The 22,974-nt window shown below is 40.7% G+C and overlaps 1 protein-coding gene across 2 annotated transcripts in view; it reads right to left on the bottom strand.

Moving 5' to 3' along the window:
• LOC128638501 (oocyte zinc finger protein XlCOF7.1) overlaps nt 1-22,974 on the bottom strand; it is a 134,437-nt gene that overhangs the window by 97,156 nt on the left and 14,307 nt on the right. The window contains exons 2-5 of one of the 2 annotated variants that reach the window (XM_053690490.1): nt 19,679-19,840; nt 18,638-18,792; nt 15,570-15,629; nt 3,806-3,977 (exon numbers count right to left, since the gene is read on the bottom strand). In XM_053690490.1, coding sequence (XP_053546465.1) covers nt 3,806-3,977; nt 15,570-15,629; nt 18,638-18,727 — 322 coding nt within the window. In that variant the 5' untranslated portion in view covers nt 18,728-18,792; nt 19,679-19,840. The remainder of the gene's footprint in view (nt 1-3,805; nt 3,978-15,569; nt 15,630-18,637; nt 18,793-19,678; nt 19,841-22,974) is intronic. The other variant, XM_053690489.1, reaches the window with a different exon arrangement.

Genomic DNA, 22,974 nt, shown 5'->3' with positions numbered 1-22,974 from the left:
CAACCATCTCTTTTGCGCTCTCTCTCTCAACCATCTCTTTTGCGCTCTCTCTCTCTCTCAACCATCTCTTTTGCGCTCTCTCTCTCTCTCAACCATCTCTTTTGCGCTCTCTCTCTCTCTCAACCATCTCTTTTGCGCTCTCTCTCTCTCTCAACCATCTCTTTTGCGCTCTCTCTCTCTCTCAACCATCTCTTTTGCGCTCTCTCTCTCTCTCAACCATCTCTTTTGCGCTCTCTCTCTCTCTCAACCATCTCTTTTGCGCTCTCTCTCTCTCTCAACCATCTCTTTTGCGCTCTCTCTCTCTCTCAACCATCTCTTTTGCGCTCTCTCTCTCTCTCAACCATCTCTTTTGCGCTCTCTCTCTCTCTCAACCATCTCTTTTGCGCTCTCTCTCTCTCAACCATCTCTTTTGCGCTCTCTCTCTCTCAACCATCTCTTTTGCGCTCTCTCTTCCCCCCCTCTCTTTTGCCGTCTCTCTTCCCCCCCTCTCTTTTGCCGTCTCTCTCCCCCTCTCTCTATCCCCCCCTCTTCTGCTCTCTCTATTCACCCTCTTCTGTTCTCCCTTCCCCCCCTCTCTCCCTTCCCCCCCTCTCTCCCTTCCCCCCCTCTCTCCCTTCCCCCCCTCTCTCCCTTCCCCCCCTCTCTCCCTTCCCCCCCTCTCTCCCTTCCCCCCCTCTCTCCCTTCCCCTCCTCTCTCCCTTCCCCTCCTCTCTCCCTTCCCCTCCTCTCTCCCTTCCCCTCCTCTCTCCCTTCCCCTCCTCTCTCCCTTCCCCTCCTCTCTCCCTTCCCCTCCTCTCTCCCTTCCCCTCCTCTCTCCCTTCCCCTCCTCTCTCCCTTCCCCTCCTCTCTCCCTTCCCCTCCTCTCTCCCTTCCCCTCCTCTCTCCCTTCCCCTCCTCTCTCCCTTCCCCTCCTCTCTCCCTTCCCCTCCTCTCTCCCTTCCCCTCCTCTCTCCCTTCCCCTCCTCTCTCCCTTCCCCTCCTCTCTCCCTTCCCCTCCTCCGGCCACGCGCCCTTCACGTCAATTCGCGCCCGGCCACGCCCCCTTCACACCCCCGCTCACTTCTGCTGCAGATCAGCTAGGGACTCAAAGGCCATGTGTGTTTGTCCTCGTGAGGTCTCTACTGCACATGACAGCTTCGGACAAACACACTTGGCCTTTTATTATATAGGATATATATATATATATATATATATATATATGTATATATATATATATATATATATATATATATATATACACATACATATATATATATACACATACATACATACATATATATATATATATATATATATATATATATATACACACATACATACATACATACATACACACACACGTATACATACACACACACACACACTCGTATGTTATGGGTAAAGTCAGAAATACAGGTAATCCTAGGAGCCAAGTGGCTGTGGGTAAAGCCAATGTATTGTAATTCCCCCATTTACACTATTTATTTTGCGTCTGCCTGGGGGTTTCAAGGAAGCGTTCGTACCCAGCTAATGCTAAGAATACCCAATTTCTTACTTTACCCGATATATATATATATTATATAGATATATATATATATATATATATATATATATATATATATACATATATCTCTCAGATGAGAGAGACGCACTCCTGAGATAGAACAAAAGCTAGAATAACTTCCATACCTGTTCATTTCCATTGCAACTCAGGGTGCACACTCTTTTAGCACACTATGCCTTTTCACAGATAAAACATATCCATATCTTTTGCTGTCTCTCTCCCCCTCTCTCTTTTGCTGTCTCTCTCCCCCTCTCTTTTGCTGTCTCTCTCCCCCTCTCTCTTTTGCTGTCTCTCTCCCCCTCTCTCTTTTGCTGTCTCTCTCCCCCTCTCTCTATCCACCCTCTTCTGTTCTCTCTCCCCCTCTCTCTATCCACCCTCTTCTGTTCTCTCTCTCCCCCTCTCTCTTTTGCTGTCTCTCTCCCCCTCTCTCTATCCACCCTCTTCTGTTCTCTCTCCCCCTCTCTTTTGAGCTCTCTCTCCCTTCTATCGCGTGACCGCGCCCTTCACGGCAATTTGCGCCCGGCCACACGCCCTTCACGCCGGCCACGCCCCCGCTCACGCCCACTTCTGCTGCAGATCAGCTAGGGACTCAAAGGCCAGGTGTGTTTGTCCTCATGCTGTCTCTACTGCGCATGACAGCTTCGGACAAACACACTTGGCCTTTTATTATATAGGATATATATACACACACATACATACTCGTATACTATGGGTAAAGTCAGAAATACAGGTAATCCTAGGATTACCTGGGTAAACCTGACATTACCCAAGTGGCTGTGGGTAAAGCCAATGTATTGTAATTCCCCCATTTACACTATTTATTTTGCGTCTGAGAGAGAGAGAGAGAGAGAGAGAGAGAGAGAGAGAGAGAGAGAGAGAGAGAGAGAGAGAGAGAGAGAGAGAGAGAGAGAGAGAGAGAAAAAAAAAGAAAGAGAGTGTGAAAGAGAGAAAGAGAGTGAGTGAGAGTGAGAGTGAGAGAGACACTCCTGAGATAGAACAAAAGCTAGAATAACTTCCATGCCTGTTCATTTCCATTGCAACTCAGGGTGCACACTCTTTTAGCACACTATGCCTTTTCACAGATAAAACATATCCTGTAGCATATCTGTCTGATCCTACCCAATGACAGTCCAGCGCCAAAATACCAGGCAATTCTTCTCTGAACAAGAGAAACAACAACCCCAGACGATCGTTTTGGCCTTCTGTGGGCCTCGTCAGTGAGGTGCAGTTGTATCTCTCTAAGGGCATGTGTGCAAGGAGTCCACGTCTGGTTTCCCCCATTACTCTTAGGGAGATAGTTCTACTCTGTGAAAAGCATTACTGGGCTAAAAAGCTGCACCCAGGTGGTAAATCGCCATAGAACAGGCTAACAATGGTATTAAGCCAGTTGTTCGTTCCTGTGAGTGCATTTCTCTCTGTATGTATTTAGTCTCCCTATGGGAAAAAGGGGAAACCAGACGTGGACGACTTGTTAAGTGTGCTTAGAATACTGCTACACCTCACTGACGAGGCCCAATGAAGGCCAAAACGATGGTCTGGGGCTGCTGTGTTCCTTGTTCAGAGAGGAATTGCCTGGTATTTCGGCGCTGGACTGACTGTAATAGGCGGGATGAGACTGATATATTACAGGAAAGTTCTACTCTGTGGAAAGCATTACTGGGCTAAAAAGCAGCGCCCAGGTGGTAAATCGCCATAGAACAAGCTAACAATGGTATTGAGCCAGTTATTCGTTCCTGTGAGTGAAAAAAAGCCCGAAACATGTTTGGCTGTCAGGCCTACCCTGCACTTTTGGATCTTTTTTCATTGTTTTTTTAATACAAAGGAATATTTTTTTTAAAATTTTACTATTGGAAGTACCTGTGATTTTCTGAGGTGGAGGTGCGGCACAATCTATGGTTGGGATAGAATATGAATATATATATATATATATATATATATATATATATATATATATATATATATAAGAACACAAGAAAATAGAGATGGCGCTGTGTAAGACAGAGAACTAATAATAGCTGATTAAGCTAATACCCATACGTATAGGTAGTAGCAATGTCTAAATACCATGGAAACTATTTCTTGATTACCACACTAATATAATCACAAACAGAAACATACAAGTAGTTCAAAAAATAGTGCAGTTAGTCCCCAATATGGCAGACAAGGCTGAGAAAGTATAGTATTAGGATAGTTTTCACCAAGTAGAAAAAATAAATAAAAGTGAATTGTTAATAGTTCAAGAATGCAATTTAGGTCAAGTACCAGAACTCCCAGAAGTCGAATGTGCTGGGCTTTCAACAGTCTTGAGTGTTTGTGGATTCTCCTCCTCCTCATTACTTATAATGACATTTTCGTAAAGGTCCTTGTTTTCTTCTATATACTCCCACTCCTCCATAGAGAAATGCATTGCAACATCACCACACTTTATCGGTACCTGAAGAAGAGAACAATTTATTTTCAGGCAAGTGAAGTTTCGGGAATAAAAATTACAACCAAAAAAAGATGCCTACAAATCTTAATGTGCATTTTGAGAACTTGTCTTTTTTTGTACAGACATAAAAAATAATGGTTCAAAAAGATATAAAGAAGTCTGGTTTCTTTGGGCAAACATGAAACTTAACCATGTTTACTAGAATTTTAAGAAGCTTTATAAGATGGCCACATTACTTTTAACAAAAACAGAATTTATACTTCCCGAAAAATGTATTTCTTTCTGGATGAAGAGAGTCCATAGGTGTCCATAACATGTGGGATATATTTCCTGCCACTAGGAAGAGGTCAAGAACCCTCACAAAAGCTTTAATCCCTCCCACCTCCTCTCCCCGCTTAGTTTACATATAGCTGAGCAGAGAGAAAAAAAAGGTAGGAAAAACAGAAAGCAGGGTTAAGAGGTGCAAATAAAAACTATCACCCATCTAGTAAAAATGAGGGTGGGTCCTATGGACTCTCCTCATCCCGAAAGAAAGAAATTTAATTGGTAAGTATAATTTCTGTTTTCTTTCATAAGATGAGGAGGGTCCATAGGTGTCCATAACATGTAGGATTCAATACCCAAGCTGAGAGTCCATGTTAAGGACTGGTGGGACAAAATTATGGCAGTTCTTATTTGCCAAACACTACGGCCTGAAGGACTTTCCTGCCAAAAGCAGCTTTGGAAAAAGCATAAATATCAAAAATATATATATATTTTTTTTAAAAAGTATGAAGAGAAGACCAAGTTGCTGCCTTGCAAATCTGTTCCAAGAGGCAACATTTTGAAGGCCCAATTAGTAGATACAGATCTAGTAGAATGAGCAGTTACTCTTTTTGGAGGCAGTTTTTTTACCGCAACCAAGTAAGCCTTACTAATAATCTGTTTTAGCCATTATGCCAAGGCCACCGCTATAGTCTTTTGACACTTTCTGGGACCTGAAAAGTGGACAAACAAGCTCTGACTACATCCAAATTGTGAAGTAGGCGTTCCTTAGGAGAACTTGGTCACAGAGCAGGAACAATTTCCTGATGACAATACCTTCTATAGAAAATCCTATTTAGTGTGAAGGACCACTGTCACACTCTGCAAGGGAGTTGGTTCAGGTGTTGGGAGCTGTTGTGTAGAAGTATCAGGTTCTGGGGTTAAAGTTGTGTTTTGTCTGCGTAAGTCTTTCCTTTTTGGCATTATTAAACTGGTGCAAGGTTTTAGAATAGAAAAGGTGAAGGTTTTATTGATAGGTGAATTAGCAATACAGCGAGATGCAAACAAGGTAAAGTCTCTGTGTAGACAAGAATACAAAGTAACTTGGTTTAGACAGTCTTAAGCAGGCAAAAATGTAAATAAACTGTAGACAAGAATTGGCAATAGCAGGCAGGATATGTAGATATACTGTAGACTAAAACTTGGTAGTAACAGGCAGGATATGAAGAGATGCTGTAATCCGGTAACTGTAATAACAGGCAGGATACTTGCATATGCTGTAGACTGGAACTCTGTAGCAACAGACAGGGATATAGATATTTGTAATAACAGGCAGGATACTTGCATATGCTGTAGACTGGAACTCTGTAGTAACAGACAGAAATGCAGATCTTTGTAATAACAGGCAGAATACTTGCATATGCTGTAGACTGGAACTATATGCTGTAGACTGGAACTCTGTAGCAACAGACAGGAATGCAGATCTTTGCAATAACAGGCAGGATACTTGCATGTGCTGTAGACTGGAACTCTGTAGTAACAGACAGAAATGCAGATCTTTGTAATAACAGGCAGGATACTTGCATATGCTGTAGACTGGAACTATATGCTGTAGACTGGTACTCTGTAGTAAGAGACCGGAATGCAGATCTTTGTTATAACAGGCAGGATACTTGCATATGCTGTAGACTGGAGCTCTGTAGTAGCAGACAGGAATGCAGGCCTTTGTAATAACAGACAGGAAACTTGCTTAGACTGCAAACTGGAACTCTGTAGTAACAGGTAACAAGCAAGCAAAAGTACCTGAGACAGTCCTTAGGAAATATCAGGGGATTAGCCAAGATCAATTGCCAGGAAATCAGTCCAGAAATAAAACACAGTGCCAAGGAAAAATCAACAAGAGCAGTCTCAAAATGAAGCAGAAATCCGGCACCAGGAAATCCAACAAATCTGTATTCACACAGGAATCAGGACAAGAGGCTCTGTCAGAGTGCAACACTCAATGTCAAGGCCCAGAACTGCAAGAAAACATCCCAAATATAGCAGGCTGCTGATTATATGATATGTTTCAGCTGGTAAGCAGGTGGAGCCAGAGAGCCAAACAGGCAGCAAACAGAAAAAACAATATTCTTAGCCTGTGATCAAGCCATCTGGTGGCAAAGTGGTAAAACAGGCTGGGGAAGAACAGCAGCAGAAAAAGAGACAGGTCCCAGGTTCAATTCTAGGCTGGATCATGACAACCACTTCATCTTGATGAAAAATCAAGAAGGGGTGATCAGAAAGAGAGGGCGGATAATTCAGGAACTCTTCTAGTAGAAGAAAGAGAAGTTTACATTAACTTTGAATTCCATGGTTTTTGGTGTTAAACACATAGGCAAAGTGCTATGTGTAAAGGCTGAGAACACCCAACTATGCAGTACCTATACAAGGAGAGTACTAGGGATAGTTCCTGGACTGTGTTTTCTGTCTAAGTCACTTACCTTGACTGCAGCACCCCTCCACTGTATCATACCAGCTTGCTGAGGCCTTTCTTCCTCACAGAATGCTGATCCATCTAGTACAAGTAAATATACTGCAGAGTAATATTTGTTGACATTGCAGCAACCTCTCGGAGGCTAAGAGAAGGGGTTCCCCGTGATGCCTGAGGGCAATTATGGCTGAGAGATCTACCCGTGAGAGTACCGATTTGCCATTTTTGAGGTATTCCTTTACCTCTGCTTCACTCAGAATCTTGTAGAAATTATCCTGAAGTCTTCCCTGAGTGAAGATGGAAGAGGGGTACCCTCTCTCAACCTCTTTCCTCAGAGGCCAAGAACAAACTGAGTGGGGAGAGGAGCTGGGAGAGATTAAAGCTTGTGAGGGCTCTTTACTTCCACCTAGTGGCATGAAATATATCCCACATTTTATGGACACCTATGGACTCTACTCTTCTTACACAAGAAAATATCGTACTACTTATTTAGACAAAGTAGCACAAGTATTCACACTACATTAAACCTTGAATTGTGCTTACTTGTGCAATAGGCTTTTTTAGACTTTAACTATGTTTACATTTTTAATATATATTTCCTATTAATGCTCGACCGCTACCTCCTACAAAAGAGTCCCTTTATATATATTCTATCATTCATTTGGAAAAGAAGCAATTAAACATGCTGAAAAAGTTTGCTCTTTTTTTCTTTTGCAGAAAAAAAATAAATAGATCTAATAGAGGCTTAATTTAAATTGAAAATACAGGAGTATAAGTTATTTGCTACCACAGCTCTTTTACTCTAACAAAATAATAGTTTTTGACTACAATGTTTAACTAGAAATATTACTACCTGTATTAGGAATATTATGTCAGTATATATTAATGAAAATGATAAAAATGTGAAATCTGTAAAATTAATCACCAAATCCTATATAGATGAATTCAAGTTTCATAGAAAAGAATGCAGCAGAGAAGCATACCATTAATCGTTTAAAACACGTTTATTCTTCAATTTTAATAAACTGTCCGCCATAATAAGCTCTGCTACGGTTACCCTGATGCAGCTTTATTTATTTAACAAAGGTCAAAGCATATGATTCATCAGCATATGATGCAAAGCTCACACAATGTACTCTCATAGGGAAAATGTTAACACTCATCGTACTTACGGTAATACCCAATTACCCTCTACAGGAATGAGCAAATCGGGGAACGCCTGTGAGAATTCCTTCTGGCAGTAGCCAGTGCAAATGCAGTTGAGTTTGTGAATGATGACCAGAATAATAACCAACAAAGGCCTAGTTTCCATTAAGGTAATAAAGTTTGGAAACTAGTGGTAACATAACAATTCTCAATAGACTTTACTGTTTTTAGCCCTAGTTTCCAAACTTTACCACCTCAAATGGAATCTAGGCCAAAGAGTCCGTTATGATGGGTAAGAAAATGAATTACATCTATATTGGATACTGGTAGTGAAAAGTACAGATAAATAAAAATAATTAATCACTTCAATATCTCTTAAAGAGCTCTCCACTCTCACGAGATCAAAGACATCTCATCAGCATTATTAAATCCCTTAAACAATATTAGAAAACAGAATTTATGCTTACCTGATAAATTACTTTCTCCAACGGTGTGTCCGGTCCACGGCGTCATCCTTACTTGTGGGATATTCTCTTCCCCAACAGGAAATGGCAAAGAGCCCAGCAAAGCTGGTCACATGATCCCTCCTAGGCTCCGCCTACCCCAGTCATTCGACCGACGTAAAGGAGGAATATGCATAGGAGAAATCATATGATACCGTGGTGACTGTAGTTAGAGAAAATAATTCATCAGACCTGATTAAAAAAACCAGGGCGGGCCGTGGACCGGACACACCGTTGGAGAAAGTAATTTATCAGGTAAGCATAAATTCTGTTTTCTCCAACATAGGTGTGTCCGGTCCACGGCGTCATCCTTACTTGTGGGAACCAATACCAAAGCTTTAGGACACGGATGATGGGAGGGAGCAAATCAGGTCACCTAGATGGAAGGCACCACGGCTTGCAAAACCTTTCTCCCAAAAATAGCCTCAGAAGAAGCAAAAGTATCAAATTTGTAAAATTTGGTAAAAGTGTGCAGTGAAGACCAAGTCGCTGCCTTACATATCTGATCAACAGAAGCCTCGTTCTTGAAGGCCCATGTGGAAGCCACAGCCCTAGTGGAGTGAGCTGTGATTCTTTCAGGAGGCTGCCGTCCGGCAGTCTCATAAGCCAATCGGATGATGCTTTTAAGCCAAAAAGAGAGAGAGGTAGAAGTTGCTTTTTGACCTCTCCTTTTACCAGAATAAACAACAAACAAAGAAGATGTTTGTCTGAAATCCTTTGTAGCCTCTAAATAGAATTTTAGAGCACGAACTACATCCAAATTGTGTAACAAACGTTCCTTCTTTGAAACTGGATTCGGACACAAAGAAGGCACAACTATCTCCTGGTTAATGTTTTTGTTAGAAACAACTTTCGGAAGAAAACCAGGTTTAGTACGCAAAACCACCTTATCTGCATGGAACACCAGATAAGGAGGAGAACACTGCAGAGCAGATAACTCTGAAACTCTTCTAGCAGAAGAAATTGCAACCAAAAACAAAACTTTCCAAGATAGTAACTTAATATCTACGGAATGTAAGGGTTCAAACGGAACCCCTTGAAGAACTGAAAGAACTAAATTGAGACTCCAAGGAGGAGTCAAAGGTTTGTAAACAGGCTTGATTCTAACCAGAGCCTGAACAAAAGCTTGAACATCTGGCACAGCCGCCAATTTTTTGTGAAGTAAAACAGATAAAGCAGAAATCTGTCCCTTCAAAGAACTTGCAGATAATCCTTTCTCCAAACCCTCCTGTAGAAAGGATAGAATCTTAGGAATTTTTATCTTGTTCCATGGGAATCCTTTAGATTCACACCAACAAATATATATCTTTTCCATATTTTATGGTAAATTTTCCTAGTTACAGGCTTTCTAGCCTGAACAAGAGTATCGATGACAGAATCTGAAAACCCACGCTTTGATAAAATCAAGCGTTCAATCTCCAAGCAGTCAGTTGGAGTGAAGCCAGATTCGGATGTTCGAATGGACCTTAAACAAGAAGGTCCTGTCTCAAAGGTAGCTTCCATGGTGGAGCCGATGACATATTCACCAGGTCTGCATACCAAGTTCTGCGTGGCCACGCAGGAGCTATCAAGATCACCGAAGCCCTCTCCTGATTGATCCTGGCTACCAGCCTGGGAATGAGAGGGAACGGTGGGAATACATAAGCTAGGTTGAAGGTCCAAGGCGCTATCAGTGCATCTACTAGAGTCGCCCTGGGATCCCTGGATCTGGACCCGTAGCAAGGAACCTTGAAGTTCTGACGAGACGCCCTCAGGTCCATGTCTGGAATGCCCCATAATTGAGTTATTTGGGCAAAGATTTCCGGATGGAGTTCCCACTCCCCCGGATGGAAAGTCTGACGACTCAGAAAATCCGCTTCCCAATTTTCCACTCCTGGGATGTGGATTGCAGACAAGTGGCAGGAGTGATTCTCCGCCCATTGAATTATTTTGGTCACTTCCTCCAATCGCCAGGGAACTCCTTGTTCCCCCCTGATGGTTGATATATGCAACAGTCGTCATGTTGTCTGATTGAAACCTTATGAATTTGGCCTTTGCTAGTTGAGGCCAAGCTTTGAGAGCATTGAATATCGCTCGCAGTTCCAGAATGTTTATCGGGAGAAGAGATTCTTCCCGAGACCATAGACCCTGAGCTTTCAGGGGTTCCCAGACCGCGCCCCAGCCCACCAGACTGGCGTCGGTCGTGACAATGACCCACTCTGGTCTGCGGAAGCTCATTCCCTGTGACAGGTTGTCCAGGTTCAGCCACCAACGGAGTGAATCTCTGGTTCTTTGATCTACTTGGATCGTCTGAGACAAGTCTGTATAATCCCCATTCCACTGTCTGAGCATGCACAGTTGTAATGGTCTTAGATGAATTCGTGCAAAAGGAACTATGTCCATTGCCGCAACCATCAAACCTATTACTTCCATGCACTGCGCTATGGAAGGAAGAAGAACAGAATGAAGTACTTGACAAGAGCTTAGAAGTTTTGATTTTCTGGCCTCTGTCAGAAAAATCTTCATTTCTAAGGAGTCTATTATTGTTCCCAAGAAGGGAACTCTTGTTGACGGGGACAGAGAACTTTTTTCTATGTTCACTTTCCACCCGTGAGATCTGAGAAAGGCTAGGACAATGTCCGTATGAGCCTTTGCTTTTGACAGAGACGACGCTTGAATCAGTATGTCGTCCAAGTAAGGTACTACTGCAATGCCCCTTGGTCTTAGCACCGCTAGAAGGGACCCTAGTACCTTTGTGAAAATCCTTGGAGCAGTGGCTAATCCGAATGGAAGTGCCACAAACTGGTAATGCTTGTCCAGAAAGGCGAACCTTAGGAACCGATGATGTTCCTTGTGGATAGGAATATGTAGATACGCATCCTTTAAATCCACCGTGGTCATGAATTGACCTTCCTGGATGGTAGGAAGAATTGATCGAATGGTTTCCATCTTGAACGATGGAACCCTGAGAAATTTGTTTAGAATCTTGAGATCTAAAATTGGTCTGAATGTTCCTTCTTTTTTGGGAACTATGAACAGATTGGAGTAAAACCCCATCCCTTGTTCTCCTAATGGAACAGGATGAATCACTCCCATTCTTAACAGGTCTTCTACACAATGTAAGAATGCCTGTCTTTTTATTTGGTTTGAAGACAATTGAGACCTGTGGAATCTCCCCCTTGGGGGTAGTTCCTTGAATTCCAGGAGATAACCTTGAGAAACTATTTCTAGCGCCCAAGGGTCCTGAACATCTCTTGCCCAAGCCTGAGCAAAGAGAGAGAGTCTGCCCCCCACCAGATCCGGTCCCGGATCGGGGGCCAACACTTCATGCTGTTTTAGTAGCAGTGGCAGGTTTTCTTGGCCTGCTTACCCTTGTTCCAGCCTTGCATCGGTCTCCAGGCTGGTTTGGTTTGAGAACTATTACCCTCTTGCTTAGAGGGTGTAGAATTTGAGGCTGGTCCGTTTCTGCGAAAGGGACGAAAATTTGGCTTATTTTTAGCCTTAAAAGACCTATCCTGAGGAAGGGCGTGGCCCTTTCCCCCAGTGATGTCTGAAATAATCTCTTTCAAGTCAGGGCCAAACAGCGTTTTACCTTTGAAAGGGATGTTAAGCAATTTGTTCTTGGAGGACACATCCGCTGACCAAGACTTTAGCCAAAGCGCTCTGCGCGCCACAATAGCAAAACCTGAATTTTTCGCCGCTAATCTAGCTAATTGCAAAGTGGCGTCTAAGATAAAGAGTTAGCCAATTTAAGTGCTTGAACTCTGTCCATAACCTCCTCATACGAAGAGTCTTTATTGAGCGACTTTTCTAGTTCTTCGAACCAGAAACACGCCGCTGTAGTGACAGGAACAATGTATGAAATTGGTTGTAGAAGGTAACCTTGCTGAACAAACATCTTTTTAAGCAAACCCTCTAATTTTTTATCCATAGGATCTTTGAAAGCACAACTATCTTCTATAGGGATAGTAGTGCGTTTGTTTAGAGTAGAAACCGCCCCCTCGACCTTGGGGACTGTCTGCGATAAGTCCTTTCTGGGGTCGACCATAGGAAACAATTTTTTAAATATAGGGGGAGGAACAAAAGGTATGCCGGGCCTTTCCCATTCCTTATTTACAATGTCCGCCACCCGCTTGGGTATAGGAAAAGCATCGGGGGGCACCGGGACCTCTAGGAACTTGTCCATCTTACATAATTTCTCTGGAATGACCAATTGTCACAATCATCCAGAGTAGATAACACCTCCTTAAGCAGAGCGTGGAGATGTTCTAATTTAAATTTAAAAGTAATAACATCAGGTTCAGCTTGTTGAGAAATTTTTCCTGAATCTGAAATTTCTCCCTCAGACAAAACCTCCCTCCTGGCCCCTTCAGATTGGTGTGAGGGTATGTCAGAACCATTATCATCAGCGTCCTCATGCTCTTCAGTATCTAAAACAGAGCAATCGCGCTCTCTCTGATAAGTGGGCATTTTGGACAAAATGTTTTTAATAGAATTATCCATTACAGCCGTTAATTGTTGCATAGTAAGAAGGATTGGCGCACTAGATGTACTAGGGGCCTCTTGTGTGGGCAAGACTGGTGTAGACACAGAAGGGGATGATGCAGTACCATGCTTACTCCCCTCGCTTGAGGAATCATTTTGGGCAACATCATTATCAGTGGCATCATTGTCCCTACTTTGTTTGGACACTATGTCACATTCATCACATATATTTAAATGGGGAGGAACCTTGGCTTCCAAACATACAGAACATCGTCTATCTGATGGTTCAGACATGTTAACAGGCATAAACTTGATAACAAAGCACAAAAAACGTTTTAAAATAAAACCGTTACTGTCACTTTAAATTTTAAACTGAACACACTTTATTACTGAATATGTGAAAAAGTATGAAGGAATTGTTCAAAATTCACCAAAATTTCACCACAGTGTCTTAAAGCCTTAAAAGTATTGCACACCAAATTTGAAAGCTTTAACTCTTAAAATAACGGAACCGGAGCCGTTTTTACATTTAACCCCTATACAGTCCCTGGTATCTGCTTTGCTGAGACCCAACCAAGCCCAGAGGGGAATACGATACCAAATGACGCCTTCAATAAGCTTTTTCAGTGGTTCTTAGCTCCTCACCACATGCATCTGCATGCCTTGCTTTCCAAAAACAACTGCGCATTAGTGGCGCGAAAATGAGGCTCTGCCTATGACTAGAAAAGGCCCCCAGTGAAAAAGGTGTCCAATACAGTGCCTGCCGTTTTTTTTAATACATCCCCCAAGATTAAAAGAACTATTCATAGTTATAATCCACTAAATATACTTATAAGTAATCGTTTTAGCCCAGAAAAATGTCTACAGTCTTTAATGCCTTGTGAAGCCCTTTATTCTTATACTAAACTAAGAAAATGGCTTACCGGTTCCCATAGGGAAAATGACAGCTTCCAGCATTACCAAGTCTTGTTAGAAATGTGTCATACCTCAAGCAGCAAAAGTCTGCCCACTGTTTCCCCCAACTGAAGTTAATTCATCTCGACAGTCCTGTGTGGAAACAGCCATCGATTTTAGTAACGGTTGCTAAAATCATTTTCCTCTTACAAACAGAAATCTTCATCTCTTTTCTGTTTCAGAGTAAATAGTACATACCAGCACTATTTTAAAATAACAAACTCTTGATTGAAGAATAAAAACTACATTTAAACACCAAAAAACTCTTAGCCATCTCCGTGGAGATGCTGCCTGTGCAACGGCAAAGAGAATGACTGGGGTAGGCGGAGCCTAGGAGGGATCATGTGACCAGCTTTGCTGGGCTCTTTGCCATTTCCTGTTGGGAAGAGAATATCCCACAAGTAAGGATGACGCCGTGGACCGGACACACCTATGTTGGAGAAAGCTAAATTTTTCTTTGAGAGTGGTTTCTCTCACTATTCAGGAACTACAAACACTGCCATAAAAGGAACTACAAACACTGCCTATCACTGTTATATTAATACAGCATTTTAATAAGACGGAATAACAGTGGGACTTTTTAATTATAATCCTGAAGGAGGATTTTAAAATATTCCACTCTGGAATCTTAAACGCCCTCAATCGGAGGAATAGTTGTGGCCAAAACTTTTATAAAATTTTATGGACATTATGATTGTTTATATATACATTGTATCAGTAAAGACTGTTAAATATATTTTTGTATCTGGTATTCACACACACAGATTATGACACAGGTTTATATATAAGAGGATTTTTTAAACACATAGATTTGTTTGAAAAACATATTTATAAATAAGAGGACATATTAATCACACAGATTTGTTTGACACAAATGTTCTTAAGTAAGGGGTCTTTTTAATCGCACGGAATATCAAATAATTTTACACTAGACATTCACTGATATATGGTGCAATATTGGTAAAGGCACATAGCATAGTGCCCTATTTAGGTTTCTGTATAAATAGATTATTAAAAATACAGATTAGTTCGTAACATCACATATGGTATCCAACCAGAGGGCTGTTTAACCATATATAATTAATCAAAGCTATTTGGTAATAAGAGGATCCAACAATCACTTAGAACTTTTTTGGATATAAGTTTATGAATAAGAGGTCTTTCTAATCGCATGGAAATATCATAATCTGATTACAGAATATTTAGTTATCCATCCCCATAGCTTTTTAGCGCTCCCCTCATCTTTCAGCATAGTTTAACTTATACCATTATTGGGAGGAATAACTGTTTTTGGGTAGCTTTGTGGGGCTTTATAGGTCTAACTTAAAGAATTCCAAACACCTTCTTCTACATGGGTTTTAAGGAGAGCTAGCTACATTACAGGTTTAAAAAAGATCCACAAAGATTTTGCATCCTTCGCTCAATGTTGGAGCGTTTATCTTCATCAGGCCATAAGTAAGAGATTTTTACTTAAAAATACACAAATAGCATTTGTATATTAGTGCATTTCATCCATAAAAGCTGCATCTTAGCACAAAGCTCCCATACTTTACTGATAATAACGAGAACATTCAGGGAAATAGAACAAATACACATATCCAACTTGGGCTTGGTCATACAATGAAGAAATATGATGAGATTCAATAAGAATTCAGAACCATCGACTAAAATATTTCCATTTCCTACGTAAGCCAATGAAACTGGTTGAATAAACTCTGTTGGTATCTCTCTAAATAGTTCTTTTTAACTCCTTTGTGAATCAAGACCACTGTATCTTGAAGCTACTGTAACGTCGCATTCTACAGCAAAGCTTACCTCTCCAGTCAGTGGGTGAAAACTGCTATGGGGCGAGTTCTTCTTCACAACAGTGTATTCCTATAGGAGTAAAGAGAAACATTTAAAACCTGCGAGTGCGACATGCTCCGATTCAGAGGTTTAATCTAAGTCTACTAGAACATTGTTGTTGGCTCTGAACATATTAGAATTTTCATTCATTATGCATATACAGCTGAACCTCAAACAAATCTATAGCTGTTAGAATATGGGACAATCCTTGTGATTAGTTTAACCCCTTAAGGACAAGGCCATTTTTCAACTTCTTTCCCTTAAGGACCAGGGCTATTTTTACATTTCTGCGGTGTTTGTGTTTAGCTGCAATTTTCCTCTTACTCATTTACTGTACCACACATATTATATACCGTTAAATGGACTTTCCAAAGATACCATTATTTTCATCATATCTTATAATTTACCATAAATTTTTTTTTAGAAAATATGATGAAAAAAATTGAAAAAACATACACTTTTTCTAACTTTGAACCCCAAAATCTGTTGCACATCTACAACCTCCAAAAAACACCCATGCTAAATAGTTTCTAAATTTTGTCCTGAGTTTAGAAATAGCCAATGTTTACATGTTCTCTGCTTTTTATGCAAGTTATAGGGCAATAAGTACAAGTAGCACTTCGCTATTTCCAAACCATTTTTTTTTCAAAATTAGCGCTAGTTACACTGATATCTGTCTGGAATCCCTGAATATCCCTTGACATGTATATATTTTTTTAAGTAGACATCCCAAAGTACTGATCTAGGCCCATTTTGGTATAGTTCATGCCACCATTTCACCGCCAAATGCGGTCAAATAAAAAAATTGTTCACTTTTTCACAAATATTAGGTTTCTCACTGAAATTATTTACAAACAACTTGTGCAATAATGGCACAAATGGTTGTAAATGCTTCTCTAGGATCCCCTTTGTTCAGAAATAGCAGACATATATGGCTTTGCTTTTTGGTAATTAGAAGGCCGCTAAATGCCGCTGCGCACCACATTTGTATTAGGCCCAGCAGTGAAGGGGTTAATTAGGTAGCTTGTAGGGAGCTTGTAGGGTTAATTTTAGCTTTAGTGTAGTAGACAACCCAAAGTATTGATCTAGGCCAATTTTGATATATTTCATGCCACCATTTCACCGCCAAATGCGATCAAATAAAAAAAATCGTTCACTTTTTCACTAACTTTGGGTTTCTCACTGAAATTATTTACAAACAGCTTGTGCAATTATGGCACAAATGGTTGTAAATGCTTCTCTGGGATCCCCTTTGTTCAGAAATAGCAGACATTTATGGCTTTGGCATTACTTTTTGGTAATTAGAAGGCCGCTAAATGCTGCTGCACACCAAACTTGTATTATGCCCAGCAGTGACGGGGTTTATTATGTAGCTTGTAGGGAGCTTGAAGGGTTAATTTTAGCTTTAGTGTAGAAATCAGTCTCCCACCTGACACATCCCACCCCCTGATCCCTCCCAAACAGCTCTCTTCCCTCCCCCACCCCACAATTGTCCCCGCCATCTTAAGTACTGGCAGAAAGTCTGCCAGTACTAAAATAAAAGTTTTATTTAGTTTTAATTATTAAAAAATATATATATCATAGTCTGCTGTGTAGGATCCCCCCTTAGCCCCCAACCTGCCTGATCCCCCCCCCCCCAAAGAGCTCTCTAACCCTCCCCCCACTATTAACCACCATTTTGGGTACTGGCAGTACCCACTTTGGAAAATAACTTTTTTTTTTTTTATAAACCTAACTTTTTCTGTAGTGTAGCTGCCCCCCTCCATACCCTACACCCTCCCAGATCATTCCCAGATCACCCCCAGATCACTGCTCCTCTGCACCCACCACCCTCGCCCACCAAAAAAAAAATTCCCCAGCAACTGTCCTAGATCGCGGGTGCGCGCGCACGTGCACACGCACCCGCCCCTCACCTCCAGCGCGTGCTCCCGCGCACACCCGGCATAGAGAACAGCCGGAAGGAAGTTCCCAAGTGATGGGACGCCCACCCACCTCCCTTCAATGGCGCCCACCCCCCAACGATCGGCACCATCACTGGCCGATGCAGAGAGGGCCACAGAGTGGCTCTCTCTGCATCGGTGTGCCTAAAAAAGTATTGCAGACTACAATACCTTGAAAGCGGCTGGAATCGATCAGGATCGCTTCCAACCGCTTGAAACCCTTAACGACGTACAGGGTACGTCGCTGGTCTTTAAAAACCAGCTTGTGTAAGACGTACCCTGTACGACATGTGTCGTTAAGGGGTTAAGGTGCAATTTGTTAGGCACTGTTTTCTAATACATAAAATAAAGTGTGCCAGCAGTTTGTTTCACAAAAGCTAAGGAAACCATTACATATTCACCATTAAAAGACAATATTGTTAAAGTGAAGGTAAACTTTGATGAATGAAAGTCCGTTTTTTTTAAATACTATTAAAAACAGAGGCACTTTCATTCATCAAAGTTTAGAAAGCAGCCGTTTTGATTAAAAACTTACCTTTGTTTTTTTCACAGCCAGAGAAGCTTTCCCCACCCGGAGGTCCTCTCTTCACACGTCAGCTATGACTAATCCGGCTTCCTCCAATCACAGCATGGCCTCAGGCAATGACTGCCCTGGGGGGAAAGCCGTGATTGGAGGGAGCTGGATTAGTCATTGCCGACGTGTGAAGATAAGATCTCCGGGTGGGGGAAGCTGCTCTGGCTGTCAAAAACACAAAGGTTCGTTTTTAATCAAAACGGTTGCTTTCTAAACTTTGATGAATGAAAGTGCCCCTGTTTTTAATAGTATTTTTTAAAAAAACGTGCTTTCATTCATCAAAGTTTACCTTCACTTTAAGCCTCATTAGATTTGGTGAAGTGGATTATTTTATGCCTATATGGAATATGCAGTAACTCTTGATGTGTACACAATTTTTTCCAACTCTAAATTGAGGTTTGTTTCTGCTTATATTACACCTTCCCATCTCTTCATATGACATTTTTACTGTTTTGGTGCTTAAACCACCATTTTAATTTTTTTTGTCCATCAGTAAAATAATCTGATGTCCCAGAAATTATTACCTCCCCAGTCAGCATGTAGATGATCTCCAAAGAGTTATTCAAGATCCTCTCTGACATTTTCTTTGTGTCCTTGTTTATTTTATCCATCATTTGTGTGTTAGCCAAATGCTTTAAGACTGAGGCCTACAAAAATGAGGAGGGAGTTTAGAGATTTTCTGCAAACCAATAGAAAAAAAGAAAGTATTTAGCCTACAGTCAGTAAAGCCATATACTTATAACATACAACTAACCTGCTTGCTTAGATCTAAGTTTGCTCAGCACATGTGCCTTCATTTTCAAGGAACTACTGAAACATTCATATTACATACACACAGCCCAGGAGTCACTACTACAAGGGTATCTTGCAACTCCCTCCACCTCTGTCCTAAACCGTTTTTACCCGATACTTAAAACATTTAAAAAGGCCCTTGGTGAATACAAGAACACAATCAAAACCATATACTGCGTTGGCTGTTGGAATATGATCAAGATAGCTACAATGTCACAACGGTTCAAATAAATATTCACTAAAAACAGAGGAGACCTCACTAGGGAGATTATGTTCTATCCTATTTCTATGTTATTTATGCCCAAATTAGTTCTATGGGATCTCTCATATGGTTGCATATCTGCTCATCATACTAGAGGAATTGTAAAAGTTATTACTATGGCGAGGATTCACAGTCTTTTGTAAATTTAGTCTAAATACCAATCAAAGCATATCTGAATTGGGTTTTGCCCAGTAAGGAGGTCTAACATGAAAACTAATAAAAATCTAAAAGATGTTAAGGTCTGAAGGTAATATCTCAACAGCAAGTTAATAGAAAAAAAGTTGAAGAGCCGTTTATAGACCGGACAACATGACTGGTTTCCTTTACCACAAGGTGAACAGGTTATACCGTAAAATCAGATGTATTATACATTCACCACACACTGCATAAATCTCCATCTTCCACTTTCTCAGATTTGTTCTCTACACTCATTCTTTGCTGCTTTACTTCTGTGGACACTGCATATCACTGTAAGGAGTAAGAGTGGTGACAATATTCAATTATCCTGCACCTCTCCAGACAGCAGGTAGATGATCTCCAGTGCTCTAATTAAGATCTTCTCAGTCATATTCTTGTCCTTATTCATCTTGTTCATCATCAGTGACTATATAAACGAGGACTGTATGAATCAGGAAGGTGTCAAATGGATGAGAACAACGAATGAAGGCCTCTCCTATATTGGGAGATACAGAAAAAAATATTTACATAAATAAATGTAAGAAAGTGAATAATGGATTTAAAAAGTTAATATGGGCACATATAGCAAAGTTTCTATCAAAATAAGGTCTATTCAAATTAATGAACAATTCAGATGTGACTTATAAAGAATTGGTCAGCATACATTTGAAAGCCTTCCTCTAAAAAAAATCTCCAAAAAAGTACAAACACAAGACATCACAGGTGCTATACCCCACTGAAAACCCTCATCTGTAATGAGATATGTATTCACATATCCCAAGACTTGAATTCATACATCTATAAGTTTTCAGTGTTCCAGCCTCACACATGAGGAACATGACTTAACATACCCCTATCCCTGGAAACACTGCTTTATTTAAAAAACAAAAACAACAACAACAAAAACAATCACACACACCGCACATACATTCAAGTGTTAACCAACATCCCCAGGGTATTTTGCAACCCTACTTGTTTGTTTTCCAAGTGTCATTTTTCTAGATGGCTGTGCCATTTTTGTTTTTTTAGTGTATACATACTCTAGCAAATGACCCCAAATAGATTCCAATGTTCTCCATAGAAAATACTGAAGAAGCGGGTTAGGGGCAGTGCAATAGTATAAGGTTTTCTGTTGTTTATACATATTACTTATGCCATTAAAGGGACAGTCTACACCAGAATTGTTATTGTTTTAAAACATAGATAATCCCTTTATTACCCATTCCCTAGTTTTGCATAACCAACACAGTTATAATAATATAGTTTTTACCTCTGTGATTACCTTGTATCTAAGCATCTGCAAACTGCCCCCTTATTTGAGTTCTTTTGACAGACTTGCATTTTAGCCAATCAGTGCTGACTCCTAGGTAACTTCACATGCGTGAGCTCAATGTTATCTACACACATGAACTAATGCGCTCAAGTGGTGAAAAACTGTCAAAATGCATTTAGATTGGAGGTTGCCGTTAAGGTCTAAGAAATTAGGATATGAGCCTCCTAGGTTTAGCTTTCAACTAAGAATACCAATAGAACAAAGCAAAATTGGTGATAAAAGTAAATTAGAAAGTTGTTTAAAATGATATGCCCTATCTGAATCATAAAAGTTCATTTTGGACTAAACTGTCCCTTAATTTGCTTCTCTGAATAGCTTGATTTATCCTAAATTGATTTAATGATAATTTGTGCAAAAAACTTGTAAATTTTAGCAGGGTGGGGTCCCATTATATAGGTCCTGGGAAGAACACTGAATGAAATTAAACCACATTACTACATGTTAAGACATTTCACACCCTTCTACTAAAGCTGCCCCCCCCCCCCCCACACACACACTTTTACAAACATTGAATCTAACATCAAGTCAAGTGAAACTGGCAAAATACTACCTACTAGAATGCTTTATATTTATATCTATGTATGTGTGTAAGATTGGTTTCTATCAAACATGGTAAAGCAACATCATGTAAGTCATTAAATTAATTTACATTATACTTTAGGATTCCACATTCACTTCCCCAAAACACCAACACGAGGAATCTATACATCATTGGTTTTCCAAATAAAATTTGCAATTGAATTAAGATAAAAACGACTGTAGCTTTGTATCATCTTATTTTATATAGAAAATGACGACAAATAAAATATTGGATTATACATTTGAAAACTTCACAAAATGTGTATTTCAGGCAACAGTGGCCTAATACTGTAAATGTATATATGCTCCTTACATCTGCCCAATCTCTGAGCTAAGCAAAGACATCCCATATAATAATAAAAATCACTAAATATATTTTATAAGCATTCCCCACCAACCTCAAGTAACAGATGCCACAGTGTTGAAATTTATCTTTGACTGCATTCCAGTGTCATTATGGTTACACATGTGCACCAACTCTCCTTCAGATACCTGCAGTGAAACCTAGATTGCAAAATGGCGGCACCCATAATTAGAAAGTGCATATAATATATTTAGTGCTTAATGTCCCTTTAAATTGTCCATTTAATATTGCAGTCCTTATATTATACCATCCTACAAGGATATTTGAGTACCAGCATAAGTGTTTCATATCCTCCTATTATGTGGATTGGGGGCCATCAAACCCTTACAAATTTGTTCCATATGCTTACAGAACAACTGACACAAAGATCACCTGGCATGTGAAAAAGCTGCAACAAAAAACAGAATTTATGCTTACCTGATAAATTACTTTCTCCAACGGTGTGTCCGGTCCACGGCATCATCCATTACTTGTGGGAAATGTTCTCCCCCACAGGGAAAGGCAAGGAGAGCACACAGCAAGAGCTGTCCATATAGCTCCCCCTCTGGCTCCGCCCCCCAGTCATTCGACCGATGGTTAGGAGAAAAAGGAGAAACTATAGGGTGCCGTGGTGACTGTAGTGTATAAAGAAAAAATTTTCAACCTGATTAAACAAAAAAACCAGGGCGGGCCGTGGACCGGACACACCGTTGGAGAAAGTAATTTATCAGGTAAGCATAAATTCTGTTTTCTCCAACATTGGTGTGTCCGGTCCACGGCGTCAACCATTACTTGTGGGAACCAATACCAAAGCTTTAGGACACGGATGAAGGGTGAGAGCAAATCGGGTTACCTAAACGGAAGGCACCACGGCTTGCAAAACCTTTCTCCCAAAAATAGCCTCCGAAGAAGCGAAAGTATCAAATTTGTAGAATTTGGCAAAAGTGTGCAGAGAAGACCAAGTCGCTGCCTTACATATCTGGTCAACAGAAACCTCGTTCTTGTAGGCCCATGTGGAAGCCACAGCCCTAGTAGAGTGAGCTGTGATACGGTCAGGAGGCTGCCGTCCGGCAGTCTCATAAGCCAAGCGGATAATGCTTTTCAGCCAGAAAGAGAGAGAGGTAGCATTAGCTTTTTGACCTCTCCTCTTACCAGAGTAAACGACAAGCAAGGATGAGGTTTGTCTAAAATCTTTTGTTGCTTCTAAATAGAACTTTAAAGCACGAACAACATCTAAATTGTGTAATAAACGTTCCTTCTTTGAAACTGGATTCGGGCACAAAGAAGGAACAACTATTTCCTGGTTGATGTTCTTGTTGGAAACAACTTTTGGAAGAAAACCAGGCTTAGTATGCAAAACAACCTTATCTGAATG

Source organism: Bombina bombina, chromosome 8, assembly GCF_027579735.1.
Source record: "Bombina bombina isolate aBomBom1 chromosome 8, aBomBom1.pri, whole genome shotgun sequence".
NCBI lineage: Eukaryota > Metazoa > Chordata > Amphibia > Anura > Bombinatoridae > Bombina > Bombina bombina.
The sequence above is the reverse complement of the archived record's forward strand: the minus strand, read 5'-3'. Positions and strand labels throughout refer to the sequence as shown.